The 18429-nt window shown below is 40.1% G+C and overlaps 1 protein-coding gene across 1 annotated transcript in view; it reads left to right on the top strand.

Moving 5' to 3' along the window:
* QPCT (glutaminyl-peptide cyclotransferase) overlaps window positions 1–18123 on the top strand; it is a 28921-nt gene extending 10798 nt beyond the window's left edge. Inside the window, exons 3-7 of the mRNA XM_081596195.1 lie at window positions 3871–4149; window positions 10190–10366; window positions 12520–12619; window positions 15617–15733; window positions 17490–18123. Of these exons, the coding sequence (XP_081452321.1) occupies window positions 3871–4149; window positions 10190–10366; window positions 12520–12619; window positions 15617–15733; window positions 17490–17635 (819 nt within the window). The 3' untranslated portion in view covers window positions 17636–18123. The remainder of the gene's footprint in view (window positions 1–3870; window positions 4150–10189; window positions 10367–12519; window positions 12620–15616; window positions 15734–17489) is intronic.
* Window positions 18124–18429: the final 306 nt, after the last annotated feature.

The raw sequence follows: 18429 nt of genomic DNA, 5'->3' as shown, positions 1-18429 counted from the left end.
CAGGATGATAAAGTCTCACTAAGGAGCAAGCCAGAAACTTTGTCTAGAGGCAAGCTAGAAATTTGGTGGTTGAAGTTCTTTGTAGATGTCCAGTGTATCTGAGTAGCTGAAGCTGGGCTTCTTTAGTGAAAAGAATGTGTATCCCTGAATGAAGGGCCCTGGGTTGAAAGCCTGAGGGACTAATACATGGTCCACCCAAGAGGGAGGAGGTGCCCGGAGTCCGAAGTGGCAGCATCCAGGCAATGTTTGCAGACTTATTGCAAATAGCACAGGATCTACTTCTTCCAAACAAATCTGGTCTGCTAATGACAGAGTTTCTCAGACCTTGGAAATGAGAATGTAAGTTTAATGAACTTGACCCAGGATCATTCACCAGTGTTACCTAAAATCCCCCATGGGCCTTCCTCCCCAGGAAGCAGGAAGCAGAATGTCATGTTTACTTTTATTTTTCTCTTCCTTGCTCTCTCTCTACCCCCAGTCTTGGCCTCTCTTTGTCTCTCTCTCCTTGTCTCCTCCTCCATCTTCATATGCTTTTCTTTCTCTCTTTACTCAGTCTCACTCTCTCTTTGTCTTCATCTCTTTGTGTCTTTATCCATCTCCCCGTCTCTTTTCTTCCCTCTCCATTTAAAAAGATAGATGTATAGAAATCCATCTATATTCTAAATTACATTTTAGCATGCCTGGTAGGCTGAGGCTTCTGCAACCTGGAGTTTGGGAAGCACAGCTGCTTTAGACGCCCTCTCATAGCCAAGCACTCTCTGTTCAGGGGCAGTCTAGAGAGAAGAGCAGTAGTTTGTGGAGCCTACCCTAGAGAATTACAGTGGGAACTTGCAGACTAAGTCTGCAAGCCACAAGCACAACAATAAGGGCTATTGGTGACCTAATTAGATTATGCAGCCAATTTGATTATTTATAAAGAAATTAGTTGCTAAGACAAATAAAAATATTTATACTGAGTAAAAAGGTTAGTGCAGGGAGAACTCTTTTGGGGAGCATTTGCTGACACTTCTGTGGATTTTAGCATCAATACAGGTATCAGATATTATGGCCAAAACCTGTTCAGGGTTGAAGAATGAGTTTGTGTGTGAGACTTCAGCTGAGCAAAGCTAAGAGATATATATTTTTAAAATCCCAGTTCATTTTGTAAGCGTGCAGGCTGCTGTTGGTGTTGAACATATTTTATGGAGCAGTTCATCATCTGGATACCAGATGTTCTGGAGATGTGCTTTTTATTTATTTATTTTTAAAGACTGGCCCCTTTTTTACGGAAACATTTCTTTTCCCCAAAGTCTGGGGATAACTTCTTTTCACATTCTCTGGAAAACTTTTCTTAGAGGCAGTGATTTCTCTCTAGCCAAATGATTAATATTCTAGGTCATATAATTTTATATAGTCTCATTGAGAATAATTATGAGTTACAATTAGTCCATATTTACTGATAGCCTACTGTGAACAAAGCCCAACACTAAGCATTGTGGAGAATGACAAAATAAATGAGAGATGAGTAATGATTTCAAAAAGGTTATAATGTTTCAAAAATTATTTTTATATGAAAAGACAGCCTGTAAATGTGTCATAGAAAAGGTAAGGTACGTTGTATACATGCTCTTTAGGCCAAAGTCCACGTCCTGACAGAGAACAAGGAGTCACTGTCTGGGAAACGGTTTGTTTATTTGGCTTTTTCAGGACTGACTATAGAATCACTGTCTTCCCTCTGGCTTAGTTTTCCTCTTCCTGGAAGCTTCCTGCCCCAGTTGTTTCAAGGCTCTTGCCTACGTGTCATGTCACATTAGTTAGGGCAGGTCACACAAGACTTGGCTAGGCTAGAAAGTCATTTATTTCCTTGGGGGGGAAAATTCTCCCATTCTTTTCCAGTCATTATAAGTTATTTGTTTATCACCTCAAGGTCCGTCCCCACTGGATGTTCATTGTGGAACAAATTGCCGGATATGTTGATGTGTGACTTAAAAATAAGTGTTGTGTGACTTACACATAAAAAACAGTTGTTGTGTGACTTAAAAATAATTTTTAAGGCAACCTTCAAAGATCTATATAATATTTCAAAATGAAATAAGTGGAACATAGTGAGAATTAAGCAAAGGGAAAATAAAGATAGGAAAGGGCAAGCTGAACAGCCATGAACTCACCTGCAACTTCTCACATCACAAACTCTAAATTCTTTAAGAAGACACCTCCAGTCCCTGAAGAGATGTTTCTTTTACATCTGCTGCCCTTCCCTGTCAGTCACCATGTTGCTCACAAGGCCCAAGGTGATCAGGAAAGATGGGAAAATAGATTCTTTCTTATCTTCACCAGCATTTGCAGAGGATCTGGACCTGCTTTGAATACAGAGGGAAAACTGCTTGTTATGTCATTATGGTTCAGAGTTACTTATTGCTTCTTAGAGCAGTGTGCTGAGGCACTCAGTCGTGTTTGACTCTTTTGTAACCCCATAGACTGTACCCCGCCTGGCTCCTCTGTCCATGGAATTTTCCAGGTAAGATTACTAGAGTGGATTTCCATTTCCTACTCTAGAAGATCTTCCTGACCCAGAGATCGACTTCGTGTCTCCTGTATTTTCTACATTGGCAGGTGGATACTTTACCACTAGTGCCACTTGAGAAGCCCTCTTAGAACGGGCAGAACCTCAGATATCCTTCAACCATTCCCTTGTAACCATCCCCCTTCTGTACATTATCCTTAACAGGTGAGCTCTAGTATCTTTTGTTAGTGTTTGTTACATTAGGAAATATTTGCTGACTAGGGGCACATGTTAAGTGCTTGGGACAAAAAGAGTTGCCATTTGCAATTCTCATCCTCAAAGAGCTTAGAGTGCAAGTTATGACCTATAGGATCTACCTAGTATATCTGATGTCTCAAATCTGTCTTGTTATCCTGCTAGAAATATTAAAAGTGAGCTTTAATATATACTGAACTGGAGCTATATCTCCTTATGTGCAGAGAGGTCCATTGTTGTTGCTGTTCAGTCATGTCGGACTTTTTCCAGCCCCATGGACTGCAGCATGCCAGGTTTCCCTGTCCTTCACTATCTCCCAGAGTTCACTCAAACTCATGTCCGTTGAGTTGGTGATGCCATCCAACCATCTCATCCTCTTTTGTCCCCTTCTCCTGCCTCCAATCTTTCCCAGCATCAGGGTTTTTTCCAGTGAGTCAGCTCTTCGCATCAGATGGCCAAAGTATTGGAGCTTCAGCTTCAGCATCAGTCCTTCCAAACAATATTCAGGGTTGATTTCCTTTAGAGAGGTCCATGATACATTGTTAGGTGAGAAGAGCAAGGAGCAAAGCAGATGTAGAGTAGGATTCTATTCCTATAAGAATATACATCCCCCACTCCAGTACTCTTGCCTGGAAAATCCCATGGACGGAGGAGCCTGGTAGGCTGCAGCCCATGGGGTCGCTAAGAGTCTGATATGACTGAGCGACTTCACTTTCACTTTTTCCTTTTGTGCAATGGAGAAGGAAATGGCAACCCACTCCAGTATTCTTGCCTGGAGAATCCCAGGGACGGCGGAGCCTGGTGGGTTGCCATCTATGGGGTCACACAGAGTTGGACACGACTGAAGCGACTTAGCAGCAGCAGCTAAATATACATGTTTGTGTGCTGGTGTATGTTTGTATAAACAAGAAGCGTGTAGATATACATCAGACTCTTAGCATAGGTAATATTAACAGTTGGTTGGGTTGGATTGGCAGGGGGAGATTACGGGAGAGGACTAGATTATTTTTCCTTTCAACATCCTTGCTATTAATACAATAAGTGTGTATTGTATTTTTAATTTGGGAGGTATTACATAAAATTTCTAAAACAAAACTGTCTAGACCTGAAATTTTGGTTTTTGTTTTGATCAGCACATCATGCAGAGAATTCAGAGACTTCAAGCTGACTGGGTCTTGGAAGTAGACACCTTCTTGAGTCAGACGCCATACGGGTACCGGTCTTTCTCGAATATCATCAGCACCCTCAACCCCACAGCTAAACGACACTTGGTCCTTGCCTGTCACTATGACTCCAAGTATTTTCCTCATTGGGACTACAGAGTGTTTGTGGGAGCCACTGATTCAGCTGTGCCATGTGCAATGATGTTGGAACTTGCTCGGGCCTTAGACAAGCAACTCTTTTCCTTGAAGGTATCTGTTTCCCTCCTGCAGATTCCTGGGATAATAAAATATTTAGCAGTAACTCAGAGTGAATTCTAGAATTCCTGGGGCACTAAGAAAGCCATCTAGAGATGTAGACTTTCTGTGTATTTTGTGCTAATTTATTGCAAAATGAAATGAATTTGAAATATTAATTGGAAGATTGTTGTTGTTTAGTTGCTTGGCTGTGTCCAACTCTTTTGGTGACCCCATGGACTGTAGCCTGCCAGACTCCTCTGTCCATGGAATTTCCCAGGCAAGAATACTGGCATGGATTGCCATTTCCTTCTCCAGGGGATCGTCCCAACCCAGGGATTGAACCTATGTCTCCTCCCTTGACAGATGGGTTCTTTACCACTGAGCCACAGGGAAGCCCAGTTGGAAGATTACATTGTTCATAATGTCCACCATGGGCAACGAACCTTACTTAGTACATGAGAGTGTATTTGTTAATTGACACCTGATTTCTTAGTTATGAATACACATCAAATTAAAAACAACTTTTTTTTTGCAAAAAATGAAGAAGGTGTAAGGTTGATTCAGGCATATGTAGGAAATATGTTTATTTCTTCTTGTTTGTATAGCCATGAACATCACAGCCTTCTATTCTGAGAGATGGTGGCCTTGAGTTGGGGGAGGGAGTTTCAGCAAAGTGGTTCTAAAGTAGAGAATGGGTAATTCAGACATATCAAGATGAAAAGCATGAAGCAGAAATGCCTTATTGTTATTATCTGTGAATCTCGGCTCAATTTTATGTAGCATAGCAAAGCTTTTGTTACATTTTCAGTTCAGAATACTTCTGGGACTCTCAGATAATGTTATTTCAGTCTCTGTGTTCTTAAGTGTATATTGGAAAAAAGTGCTAAGCCAGATGAAGACATTTTGTTCAGATATCACTCATAACCTAATAAACACAGCAAAGCAAAAACAGAAAACTTTGTTCATAGACAACAAATACCTTTCTCCCCCCTCAAAGTTTTATGAAGGAGCCAGCTTAAGTTGGGGTAAAGAAGTAAAAAAGTTATCTTGTAATGGAAGTAATAGAGATATTTGGTTCTATTTTTGCTGGATATGCTGAACTAAAGAAAGCAAGAATTGTTTATAACCACTCAGTATCCTTTTCACTGTTTTTTTCCATTTGTTTTGTTTTCTGAACCTTCTATATTGTCTTTGTTCCATGCTCTGCCCTGCTTTTAACTAGCATCCTTTCCTAGCAATTGACTGACAGAGTTCAGAAGCTGATAAAAAAGGTTAATTTTTCATATTTGCATTTCTAGTGTAAGGACGTGAAATGAGGTAAAATATGGTTTAAAACAAAGTCTATGCGGTGGGTGTGTTTTCTCTTGGTGAGATTCTTTCCCTTTTTCCATGTAATTCACTCCTGCTTCTGGTAACCAGAAGTAGAAAGGGCTGAATGATCTTTGAGTAAGGCTCTCCATTAGCAAAATGCACATACATTCTTTTAATTATCCTTTCTCTTTTAAACAACAACAAAATTTTAGTCTGATCTCCAAGTCCTCATTTTAAGTTTTTTATATAGTACAGTAAAATTTTGGAAATATTTAAATTTTGATGTGTACCTATGATTGGAAATGGCCATCATAGTAGAAAAGTCTTCCCCATTGTCTCCCAAAAGGCCTCTGGTCTTTCCAGATGATAATTCTATTTTAATAGTTTAAGTTCATGTAGGGATTCTTCTATTCCCTGTGATAAGTATCTTTTCTATTAGAGGTAAACAGTGATGTGGGCAATGAAAAATAAAGACTGGTTTTGAATGCAATCTCTGAGAGTATTCGATTTATTCTTCAGTTATACTTTAGATTTTTATTAAGGAGATATTTTATGTTCTTCAGCTGTCATGAGTTGTGTAAAGGGTGATAGAATGTGACCTTGGAGAAGCCTGGATAGGAAACTAACTGAATGGTGGTTCCAATTCTTTGCAGTCTTCCCCTTCTAGTAATAAGATTGCAATTATACTTTCACTTCTCTAGTCTTGTAACTTTGCTGTGCCCTTCCACTTTAGCAGGTGGTACTCCCTCATTCCTTGACTCTGGACTTGGTTACTTGACTTGCCTTGGCCGATGGGATGCTAGTAGATAACAAACAGGGCTGGAAATGTGCTTGTACAATTGGGCTTGATCTGTTGTGCCTTGTTGTGCTTTGGCCATCACTGTGAGAAGCGCATGCCTTGGCTAGCTTGCCAGTCCTAGGAGGAGACTAAGAGGCTTGTGGAACAGAGCCAACCTTGATGACTGCAGGGTGAAGCAGAGCTCCTCCAGCCTAGACCAGTTGTCCTCAGTTAACCTGCAGATCCCAGAGAACTCATGATTGTTGTTTTAAGCCACTGAAGTTGGGGGGTTTTTATACCTTATTTTTATGGCGTTAGCTGATGCAGCCTTGGATGGGGAAAGACTGCAGGTAATGTACTGACTCTATTAACACTGGTAACTAGGCATTTGTCATATTGCCAGGAAGAAGGACTAGAAGACCTTCACAAATCTGGTCATGCATATTTTCTAGCTCTAAGATACTAGATTGAGTTATTAGAGGTTAAAGGCCAAAGTTATTTTTCCACCAATCCTAAAAAGAAGTAAAAAGAGCAAGTTGCCTCACAGGACTCGGGGTCATTGTCCAAAACAGTTTACGCCTATCTAAATGAGACGGTGCGAAGAGAAGAGAATGAGAGCAAGCCATTGTACTGAACCGTGGAGTTACCAAACTGTTGACATTTCTGAGGCACCCGAACCTTCAAACTTGCAGAATATGTAAACACTGGGCATGAACAGAGTGTTTCTGGTCCCAAGCAATCTTATTCTGCCCTGGTATTCTATGATTATGCTCTTTGATTTGGAGTTAGAACTTTGGAACCAGTCAAGGCTCTTTGACTGTCTCCACTAATGTTTGTACTATATACCTTTTGCCAGTGAGACAATCTGTTTCACTACTTCTTGTTGTTGTTCAGTTGCTAACTCATGTCTGACTCTTTGTGACCCCATGGACTATAGCCCACCTGGTTCCTCTGTCCATGGGATTTCCCAGGCAAGAATACTGGAGTGGGTTGCCATTTCCTTCTCCAGGAGATCTTCCCAGGCCAGGGATCGAACCTGTGTCTCCTAGCTCTTATTAAACCCTAAGTGCATATATGTTTCATGTATAGACACATCCTGTCTTTAGTACTATCAGGAATTATGAGAGACTCAAAATATAATAAGCTGTCTTTTTCTTGGGGTATAATTAAGGAGTAATATTATGACAGTTGAAATGATTACCATACAAAGATAACTTAGTTTTCAGTTGATAATGACATTTTTTCTCCTTCTTATAAAATCGCCCCAAAGCAATCAAGAAAAATTCCATCTTTGAAGAATTCAGGGAACATCTGTTCATGGAAACCACCATATGAAGACAGAAGGTGAATAGAGAAAAGACAGATGACATATCAGAGTAGAGAGATGTCACATTGCCCAGAGGGGAAGAAGTCCAAGAAGACAGTGGTCCCCTGATGAAGTTCTAACTGGCTCAGGGATAGGAGGGGACAGTAAGGAAGCAGAAATGAGGCAGGGGATGGAGGAGAAGAGTGTTTGTAAGTCTGTATAGGGAGCACTTAGGTGTATAAGAGGGCTTCCCAGATGGCACTAGTGGTAAAGAACCTGCCTGCCAATGCAAGAGCCACAGGAGATGTGGGTTCGATCCCTGGGTCAGGAAGATCCCCTGGAGGAGGGCATGGCAACCCACTCCAGTATTCTTGCCTGGAGAATGCCATGGACAGAGGAGCCTGGTGGGCTATAGTCCATAGGGTCACAAAGAGTTGGACATGACTGAAGCGACTTAACACACACAAGTGTATAAGATTTCCACCCCCTACCTGGCAGATAGGTGACTCTTTCACCTGTATCCTTGTAGGAGATGATGGGATATTTTTCTGGAGAAATTGAGCCAGGGAGGCTCTAGATGTGGGCCCCAGACCTACAGGAGGGCATTAATGAGGTACCTCATGGGAATCAGTGAGATGAAGTGAAAAACTACACAGTAAGCTGTGAGATGCCCCAGCTTTTCCCTACTTACAGCCTGAGAAAGCCCGCAGGCAGCTCACACCCATCTGACAGGAAACTGGAGGATCCTTCTCTGGAGAATGCAAACCACCCATAGAGAAGGCCCACAGACAGTGACATTTGGGAATCCTCAGTGAAAACCCTCAGTGGGCATCAGACTGCCTTGCAGTGGAGCCAAGCAATCTGTGTCTCTCATCAGTGTCATAGTGTCTTGTTGCTTAATGCAAATGCAAACAAAGGATGATCAGATATTTGAGGACCGTCTCCAGCATGAAAGAAAGAAAGCAAAACAAATAATACAAGTTGAAAAATGAACTCAGAGGAAATAGAATACAGCAACAGAAGATAACTTTAAAGAACGCTATTTTCATACCCTTAGAGAGATGAGAGGAGAAGTTTTATCTGTAACAGATTAAAGCAACATCAGAGTCAGTTCCCCAGTACTGCATAGGGTTGGAGAGAGTGAATGGTTGTGTATTTTTCTTCATCCAGGTTCAGGTGCCTGAGTGCAGGCACAAAGCAGGCAGATAGTTGAGCCTAATGTTATGTTTTTCCACATGAGTTTGACCAAGGTGAAGAGAGGCATAGGAATTGAACATGTACACAGGGAGCAATTAGAATGATTGACTTCAGAATTTAAGATGAATATGAGTCCTTCTGGTACCCTAACCCCCACAGTCCTTCAACCTCATTGGAATCTCTAATCTATTGATATGTTCACCTTTTCACAGTCTTTCCTTTACCTCTACGGTGTCCTTACTTCACTCTATGTGTGCATGCGTGCGTGCTAAGATGCCTCAAAGTGACTTAGCATGCACTCATGCACGCATAGAGTGAAGGGGGGACACTGTAGAGGTAAAGACTGTGAAAAGGTGAACATATCAACAGATTAGAACATAATAGATTAGAGATTCCAATGGGGTTGAAGGATTGTGGGGGTTAGGGTACCAGAAGGACTAATCTGAAAGGTGAGAGCCGCTGTCAAGACAGTGGAAAGAGTAACATTCATCAGAATCCTAGTCACCCTTCTAAGTTCCGCTTAAATACTGTCTCTTTCCTGAAGTCCTCCTTGACATTCCAAGGATTCCACCTCTCAATCTGCCCAGTTCCTAGAGGAGTTTTCTGCTACATTGGTGACCCTTGATACATTTTGCCATGGCCATGTATTTATCTTTCCCTAACCCAAGTAAAGTGTAGGTTCCTCTGAGGGAGAGGCTGTAATTACCATTCTTTGTGTCTCTGTTGCATTCCAAGGGCAGACTCTCGAACCTAGACTCAATACATCACTGCAGACTTAACTAAGGTGAGAAGCAAGAAAGACTGGTATTGTTTCAGGTTCAGTTCCGTGGGAGGTGCGTTCTGATGTGGAGGTTAGCACTTCAGTCACTTAGTAGGAAGTGGCCTTACCATCACACCTGTGGCAGGGAGGGGAAAGAAATGGGAGTAGGCAGAGGGAGAAGCCGGGCTGCCATGCAGGTTCAGCAACAGCCTCAGCCAAACCTTGGGGAGCTCTGGAGGTAGCATGGCCCCTTAGAGGGCTCCCACACCTGCTTAGGCCAGTCATTGCATGTAGGAACCTCCATGGCTGAGCCAATCCTTAAGGGGACCAACAACCAAAGGCCTTCTGCTGACTCCTCTGCTGGCAACAGGGACAACACATCCTTCTGAAAGGGACCTGGGTGCTGTGTCACAATGTCCACCATTGCAGTTCCAGAATTCTCTAAAGAGTAAGAAAAAAATGTAAGATTTCTATTTTCAGAAGGAGTGGAGACGGTGAGATGTATAAGGGTGAAGACTGTAGGATCTCTCATGATTTTCAGAGAGGAAATGGTGCAAAATAAATTCTGACATATTTTCACTTGCTCTGGCTTCTTCCTTTGCTTCATGGCCCACCTATCTTTTTGTCCAGTTAATAGGAAAGCATGCTATTTTTTAAATTCTCAGAATATTTTCTCTTTTTCTGTTTTGTTAAAATTCAGAATATTTCAGACTCAAGGCCAGATCTCTCACTCCAGCTAATTTTCTTTGATGGAGAAGAGGCTTTTCATCTCTGGTCTCCTCAGGATTCTCTGTATGGGTCTCGCCACTTAGCTTCCAAGATGGCGTCAACACCACATCCGCCTGGAGTGAGGGACACCAACCAACTGCATGGCATGGTGAGTCCAGGTAATTTTCATGATGCTGCAACTGCAGACTCTGCTTCAAAGGAAGCCAAAGCTATAGCCAATTAAAGACCTAAAAATGCCACAGCATTCTTGGAGCAGAGTGTTTATAATAGAGCATTATTTGGCAGGCATTGGGTTTTTGAGGAATCCCAGAGCTAAAAAGAATGATTCTGGGTTAGAAGTTATGTTTGACTGAGCTTAATTAAAATGATGTAAAAAATCAGAATAAGGAAGCATCAGATTCACTTTGGTCCCATGGGAGCACATTCCCCCAGTAAGTTTAGAGGTGAAGAGAGCAAGTCCCATCTCTGAGGCCTCTGTTAAGCCAGAGGAGACTGAGGTCTTGGGAAATGGGGTATGAGTGGAACACAGTATAGGGACGGGAGTGAAGAATTTCCTCGGTGGCTTAGAAACATTATAGTGACTTCCAGTGTGTATAGGAAATTTTGATGTGGTGTTTTTGACATGAGGGTAGTGACATTCCAGTGCTTCCTTAAAATTTTGGTCTTATTATCAAGTAATGGGTGCAACTTATGGCCCCCACTTCATCCCTCATTCTGGCCCCACAACCCATGCCTAGTCCCTTATTCCACTTTTGAATTTCCTTCCTATTCTGACTCTCTTTCCATATTTGACATTCACTAACACCAGCATGGAACCCGTGAGACTTCAATCTTCCTGTGGCTCCACCCATCCCTGACTCTCATCCTATCTGTGAACTGGTAACCTGTGTCTAATACTCTCCATTCATCCATGTCCTTTGTCCTACCACTGACCTTCACCCTGTGAGTCCAAATGGCCACACTCAGTGTCCTGTATGACTCCAATACATCTCATGTTGGCTTTCTCTCTATCCCATTGCCCACTGGCAGCTCACAAGGGATCATGCGTACATGCTCAGTCGCTCAGTCATGTCTGACTCTTTGTGAGCCGAGGGACTGTAGCCCACCAGGCTCCTCTGTCCATGGGATTTTCCAGGCAAGAATACTGGAGTGGTTTGCCATTTCTTTCTCTGGGGGATCTACCCAACTCAGGGATCAAACCTGCATTTCCTGCATTGTGGGTAAATTCTTTACCACTGAGCCATCCGGGAAGCCCCATGGGGTGTCAGGAGAACATAATTGACACCTCATTAAATCACTTTTGCTCAAGTGGTTGAAAGGGTTCAAAAGAGGAGAAGAGGCTTGGTTGATCAGCAGGAGGAACAAAGTTATTTGTTTACAAGTCCAAATATATAAATTCATAGTGATAGTTAAGACCATTTTCCCCCCAGAACAAATTCCTAGGAGCTTATCCAACCTGGTGAATATACTCCTATTTCAAACAAACTTATGTTTTTTCCCAATGAGTATATTTAATCATCATTCATGAGTTAATAGATACTATGTCTTAGAGTCATAGACTCTGAAAATATCTATTATATATCAGGATCAGTGCTAGATATTACGCATACCTTAGCATAAATCAGGTGTTACATAAATAAATCAGGTGTTCTTAATCTGGGGAGTAGTCTCCAGGGAGTCCTCAAACCTGCAAATGTTTATGGCTCAAAGAAGAAACACTTGGCTTATTAGAGAGGCTTTTAGCCAGAAAGGACCTTCAGAGATCAGCAAGCTAGAGCTTCTCATTTGACAGAAAAGGAAATAGATATTCAGAGACTAAGCTTATAGAACTCCTAGTCAAGGAAACTCTCTTATGTGCTGCTTTAAAGAATAAATAGTTCCTATGCAAGTGTTCTCTTTGGCAGTTGTGTTATTACAGTCTAAGGATAAAATGACTGATTAGAATGGAGTAGAAGACGAGACAGGCTTTTTAGCCTGTCTGAAAATAAAGCAAATGTATCCTTTTTTTCTATGAAATATTTATCCAAATGTCCTCCTTCTAATTTAGCCTTAGTGATATTGTTCTGGAGTTACAGACATGAAGAATCTACATTTTGCTATTTCTCCACATTGTATAAGCAAGACTTAAAAATCTCCCTCAGATGATTCATTTACAATGTTATTAAACCTTTTGTTGATTTATACAGCTCCCCATTTCATTCTCAGTTATTAAAATGCAGTTAGTCTTGACTGATTTTTTTCTGTTGATGAGTATGAAATGTGTTTTGGAAACAGTGATTTATAATATTTTTTCTCCCTTAGGATTTATTGGTCTTACTGGATTTAATTGGAGCTCCGTACCCAACATTTCCCAACTTTTTCCCAAACACTGCCAGATGGTTTAGTAGACTTGAAGCAATTGGTAAGCAGCGCTCTTGTTATGGTGGCTCAGTTGGTAAAGAATCTGCTTGCAATGTGAGAGACCTGGGTTCTATCCCTGGGGGTCAGGAATAACCCCTGGAAAAGGGAGTGGCAACTGACTCCAGTATTCTTGCCTGGAGAATTCCATGGACAGAGGAGACTGGTTGGCTTGAGTCCATGGGGTTGCAAAGTGTTGGACATGACTGAAAGACTAACACTTTCACTTTTTCACTCTTAGAGAATCAAACCTGGTTTCTTCTCACTGATAAACACTGCATTCTAAAATTCAGAATTTGTGACTTAAGGGTGTGATCAGAGTACACAATATACTTTACTGGCTTTTTTCTTGCTTTATTGATTAGTTTATTATTCCTATTCATCTCTTTTTATTTTCCTGCATGAAACTGCATTTTGAAATGGAAACATTAAATACTACATTTCATATATTCATATCCTTAGAAATAACTTGGAGATATTTTCTCAGAGTCCTGTTTGAAACACATGGAATGCATTTTTTTTTTCAATTTATTTTTTTAATTTTTTTTTTTAAATAAATTTATTTATTTTAGTTGGGGGCTAATTACTTTACAATATTGTAGTAGTTTTTGCCATACATTGACATGAATCAGCCATGGGTTTACATGTGTTCCCCTTCCTGGACACCCCTCCCACCTCCCTCCCCATCCCATCCCTCTGGGTCATCCCATTGCCCCAGTTCTGAGCATTTGTCTCATGCATTGAGCATGGAATAGTGTTCTGTTTCACATATGATAATATACATGTTTCAATGCTATTGTCCCAGAAAGTCCCACCCTCACCTTCTCCCTCAGAGTCCATAAGACTGTTCTATGCATCTGTGTCTCTTATTCTGTCTCGCATATAGGGTTATCGTTACCAACTATCAAATTCCATATATATGCACTAGTATACTGTATTGGTGTTTTTCTTTCTGGCTTACTTCACTCTGTATAATGCGCTCCAGTTTCATCCATCTCAATAGAACCGATTCAAATGTATTTTTTTAATGGCTGAGTAATATTCCATTGTGAAACACATGGAATGCATTTTTAGGGAAAACTCAGCAAAGCACATTGGATGATGATGAATGTTATGTCCTTATAATGATACCAAAAGATATCCTTTAATGTTTCTTGTTTTCATCTGTTGTCTTTGTCATCTTCTGTTTTCTGCCATATGTAGTTGTGATATTCTTTTAAATTTAGTACCATCTCTGCCTGTTTTCTAAAGTAATAAGTAGAGGCGATGCAAGAGAAAGCCAAAATCCTTCAAGAATCACTTAAGAGAAGGTTTAGTGACAACTAAATGAGAGTAGATTAGGCCAGTTGAGGTTAGGCCAGGTTAGCCAAGGAAACAAAGTTATCTATGGCTCAGCAGAGAGGTTAGGGGCTTGGAGAAGGAAAATAACTTCTTTCTCTTGTATCTCTACTCCATATACTCCTCCCTCTCTACACACACACACACACACACACACACACACACACACACACACACACACACACACACACACACTAGAACAAACGACAAAAGATTAGCCTCAGGGAGAGATGAACATGAGATAGATGTTTATTATAGAATTCAGGCCAGGAGCCCTGCTTTTGTGGCAAAAACATCAGACTAAGAATTCTTTTCTAGCCACACAGACTTCTTGCAGTGGGGTAGGATAGTACTTTCTTCTCAGCAGTGGGGAAAATGCTGCCATCTCAACTCACACTTTTGCCACAATGTGCCAGTATCCAGATCTAGAATATGGTGAAAGAAATGTTTACCTGAACCTCATATGCTTATTTTTGACAAATTTCAATTTCTAATTTGAAAGACTTGCTATTCTGGTATTAGTATAAGCTTTTTGGGACACTTCCTTACAGCATGTTTTCCTTACTCTGAGTAGCCTCAAGAAATTGAGTTTGGCCTTCTATCATGGGTTTGTTTCCCTTATCTCATTTCTTCTACCAGGATGAATTTATATCAGTAACTCACACGTTAATATAATTTTAACGCATTGTGTAACCCACTGAGTGGTATTTATATTCAATCTGTATCTCTAATTGTATGAGGAAAAGTCGTATATGAGATAAGGAATTGTAATTATCAATAAACAGATGGGAATATTGTGGTAGTAAGGGCTTTTTTGATGTTCCTAAAATCATATTACATATGAATGCTTACCCTTTGGACTAATTTTACCCTTTAAATTTAGCAATGAATATAACCAATCCTGCAAAGTTTCATTTGGTTGTCTTAAACTCTTCTTGTGATCTCTTTTCATATTATAATATAGACTCATGTTATACATAACTCACGTAACACACAAGTTCTATGTTACACTATGACAGGAGTGATGGAATGTAGGTCAATGGTTCTCAAATTTTAGTGTGCATTAGAATCACCTGGAAGGCTTGTTACACCACAGATTGCTGGACCGCACCCCCAGAATTTCTAATTCAATCAGTAAGAGGTGGGACCAGATACTCTGCATTGCTAACAAGTTCCCAGGTGGTGCTGATGCAACTGATCATAGACCACACTTTGAGAACCACTGATGCAAGTCTTAGTAAGTATCCCTTTTGCAAAGAGAGGTCACTCAGTATAGTTCTTCATGCCTATTCTGTCTAAGGATTCCCTTTCAAGCCCAGCATCTCCTCTTGAAACACTCTTTGTGCAGGGTTGAAAATCTGTAAGTATCTACACCTGTGTTTTTCCCCTCTGCTTCCCTCTAGTTTTCTCATTGTCCATCTCTCCACTGTTCTGTTGAGTTTCTGACTCTCAGGAGTCAGAAAGCTCGAGTCAGAGGTGACTCCTCCCTCAGAACTAATCCAAAATGTCCACACCCCAAGTACAACTCAGAGGTTTTTTTTGTCACGGGTGCACTACTCACAGTGTTTTAAAACCAAGTGCCAAGATTTCAAACTCTTTTTGTGTTCTGACCGTCGATTAGTTAAAAATACATGTTCCTCTGCTGTCTAATTATCATCTGCAGAACATGAACTCCGTGAACTAGGTTTGCTCAAGGATCACTCTTCAGAGAGGTGGTATTTCCGGAATCATGGTTATGGAGGTGTGATTCAGGATGACCATATTCCATTTTTAAGAAGAGGTAATGTGTGTATGTGTAAATATGTATGCATGTATGCACATGTGTGGGTTTTTCTTATTATATTTGGTGTATTTTTTGTGCATTTACAACAATCTAGAAGTGTGAAGAACCATTAAATTTAATAGCTGATAAATTAAATCACTCACCAATCATCTCATGGCTTTTATTTTTTCATGAAAGTCATTGTAAATCCCTGAAGAGACCTTTTTATTTTTTCCTACATGTAGAATATTTATCACAGCTCATATGCCTCTGACATCCTGCTTTCCCTTTCATAGACCTAGATTGCATTCTTATACTTTGAGTAACTTGGGTGTTTTCCTGCTAATAAGGAAGCAAAGGGCTTCCTTAGTGGCTCAGATGGTAAAGAATCTGCCTGCAATGCAGGAGACTCGAGTATGATCCCTGGGTTGGGAAGATAGCCTGGAGAAGGAAATGGCAACCCACTGCAATATTCTTGCTTGGAGAACTCCATGGACAGAGGAGCCTGGTGGGCTACAGTCCATGGAGTTGCAAAGAGTCAGACACGACTGAGAGATTAACACTTTCACTTTCATTTCATCCTTTCCATCAGTGTTGGAAGTCTAAATTAACTCAAGAATTCTTACAGCAGCCATCCAATTCATCTCCTTCTTTTGCTCTTGCCTCCTTATTCTTTATATATGAGCAAGTGTTATCTTTAAAAAATGTCAATCAAATTATGTTACTTCCCTACCTTAAAGCTCTGTTGGCTTGCCATCATGTTGAGTAAGACCCAAAGCCTTCATCATGACCTACAAGGGCTTCCATTTTCTGACTCCTTTCTTCCTCTCCAGCATCACCTCCTACCTCTCTAATTATTTCTCTGACTCAGTCACATTGCTGTTCCTCAAGCAGGCCAACCACACTCCTACCTCAGGACCTTTGGGCTTGCTAATACTGCTGCCTGGTCATCCCCAGGTCTTCATACAGCTTACTTTCTCCTTTGTTGCATTTGTTTAAATGTTAGCTTCTCAAAGATCTTATTTTATTTTTTGATTTGATTTTATTTTTTTAAATTGTATGTAACTTATATGTATTTTTGGTCTTCGTTGCTGCCTTCAGGCTTTCTCTAGTTGTGGAGAGTGGGGACTATTCTCTAGTTGCAGTGCATGGGCTCCTCAGTGCGGTGGCTTCTTTTGTGGCAGAACATAGGCTCTGGGGCCCGTGGGCTTCTGTAGTTGCAGTGCACAGACTTAGTTGCCCCACAGTGCATAGAATCTTCCTGTACCAGGAATTGAATCCATATCCCTTGTCTTGGTAGGCGGATTCTTAACCATTGGACCACTAGAGAAGTCCAGGGCCATCCTGATTTTAAATTCCTTTTTCTTGGCCCTGTTCTGCCCCTCATTCTCTATTCCCTTATCTTGTTTTACTATTCTTTATAAACCTTGTCACTTTCAAAAATTATTTTTTGTATTTGTTTATTTGTTTCTTTCTCTAGTAGAATGTAAGTTCCGTACGAACAGGGCTTTGCCTTTTCACTGATGAACCCTCAATTCCTAGAACAGGGGCTGGCACATAGTAAGAGCTTTATTATTATTTACTGAATTTATTAATATTTGTTTAATGAATGAATGACTTTAGAGTATCAGGGTAAGATACAGGGAAGTACACAGAAGTTATTAGCTGTGTTTATATAGTACAGAGCTCCCACAGAGACTTCTTTGAAGAATGATACTTTCTAGCGTACTCATGGGAAATATGTACTTAATTACAAGTCATTTCTTTGTGTTAGGTGTTCCAGTTTTGCATCTGATATCATCTCCTTTCCCTGAAGTCTGGCACACCATGGATGACAATGAAGAAAATTTGGATAGAACAACCATTGACAATCTAAACAAAATTCTACAAGTATTTGTGTTAGAATATCTTCATTTGTAATATTCTGGTTTAGTTTACTGGTACACTAAATATTCTGGTGATTGCATCTAGTATCATTTTCAAAAGTCAAGGAATCCTTTAAAATAATCTGACTCTAGACAATGCTGTGTGCAAACTTCTATCGTATAGATTCTTTCTGTAGGTATCTTTGACTATCCTAGATTTATGTTATGTGCAAATTGCTCATTAATTTTCATCTAGTGATAAAGGGAAATATAAGAAAAACTGAAGATACAAATCTTTAAAAAAACTCCTTTAGATAAGAAACTATGAAGCTAAATCAGATGCATATAGTTAGTATCATGGTCTTCTAAAATAGTATTTAATATGATGGTCAGGTGCAATGTGTAGCCTTAGTTTTATGATTTTCTTATGCTTGCAAATCTATTGCATATAAAACAAAATAGAGATGCAGTTTGAGGACTCAATCTCTTTGAGAAATCTTTGTATGGTGTATCTTATGGAAATTAAATCAAAATTAAAGGCCATGTTGTGAATGTCTTTCTTTATATATAAATAAATCATATGATTTAAAGTATAGCTCAATTTTATTGTTTTACAAATATTGTTTAACATTTTTATTGTAAAATAATATAGTCAGTACAAAAAACATAGAAAATGGAGAAAGTAAAAACGCCATAATCTCATTATATTAACCAAATCATCACTCACTCTAATTTTTCCTCACATATTTTCAATGCGGTTTTTGTGTATTTATAATCAAACTCTATCTTCAATTTTTTGGCTTTCTGTCTGTTAAATTATATAATTACCAGTCATTTATTTGTTGTTTT

The sequence above is a fragment of the Giraffa tippelskirchi genome, chromosome 4 (genome assembly GCF_054371585.1).
Source record: "Giraffa tippelskirchi isolate mGirTip1 chromosome 4, T2T-mGirTip1v1.2.pri, whole genome shotgun sequence".
NCBI lineage: Eukaryota > Metazoa > Chordata > Mammalia > Artiodactyla > Giraffidae > Giraffa > Giraffa tippelskirchi.
This window is presented reverse-complemented; position numbering and strand designations above follow the sequence as displayed.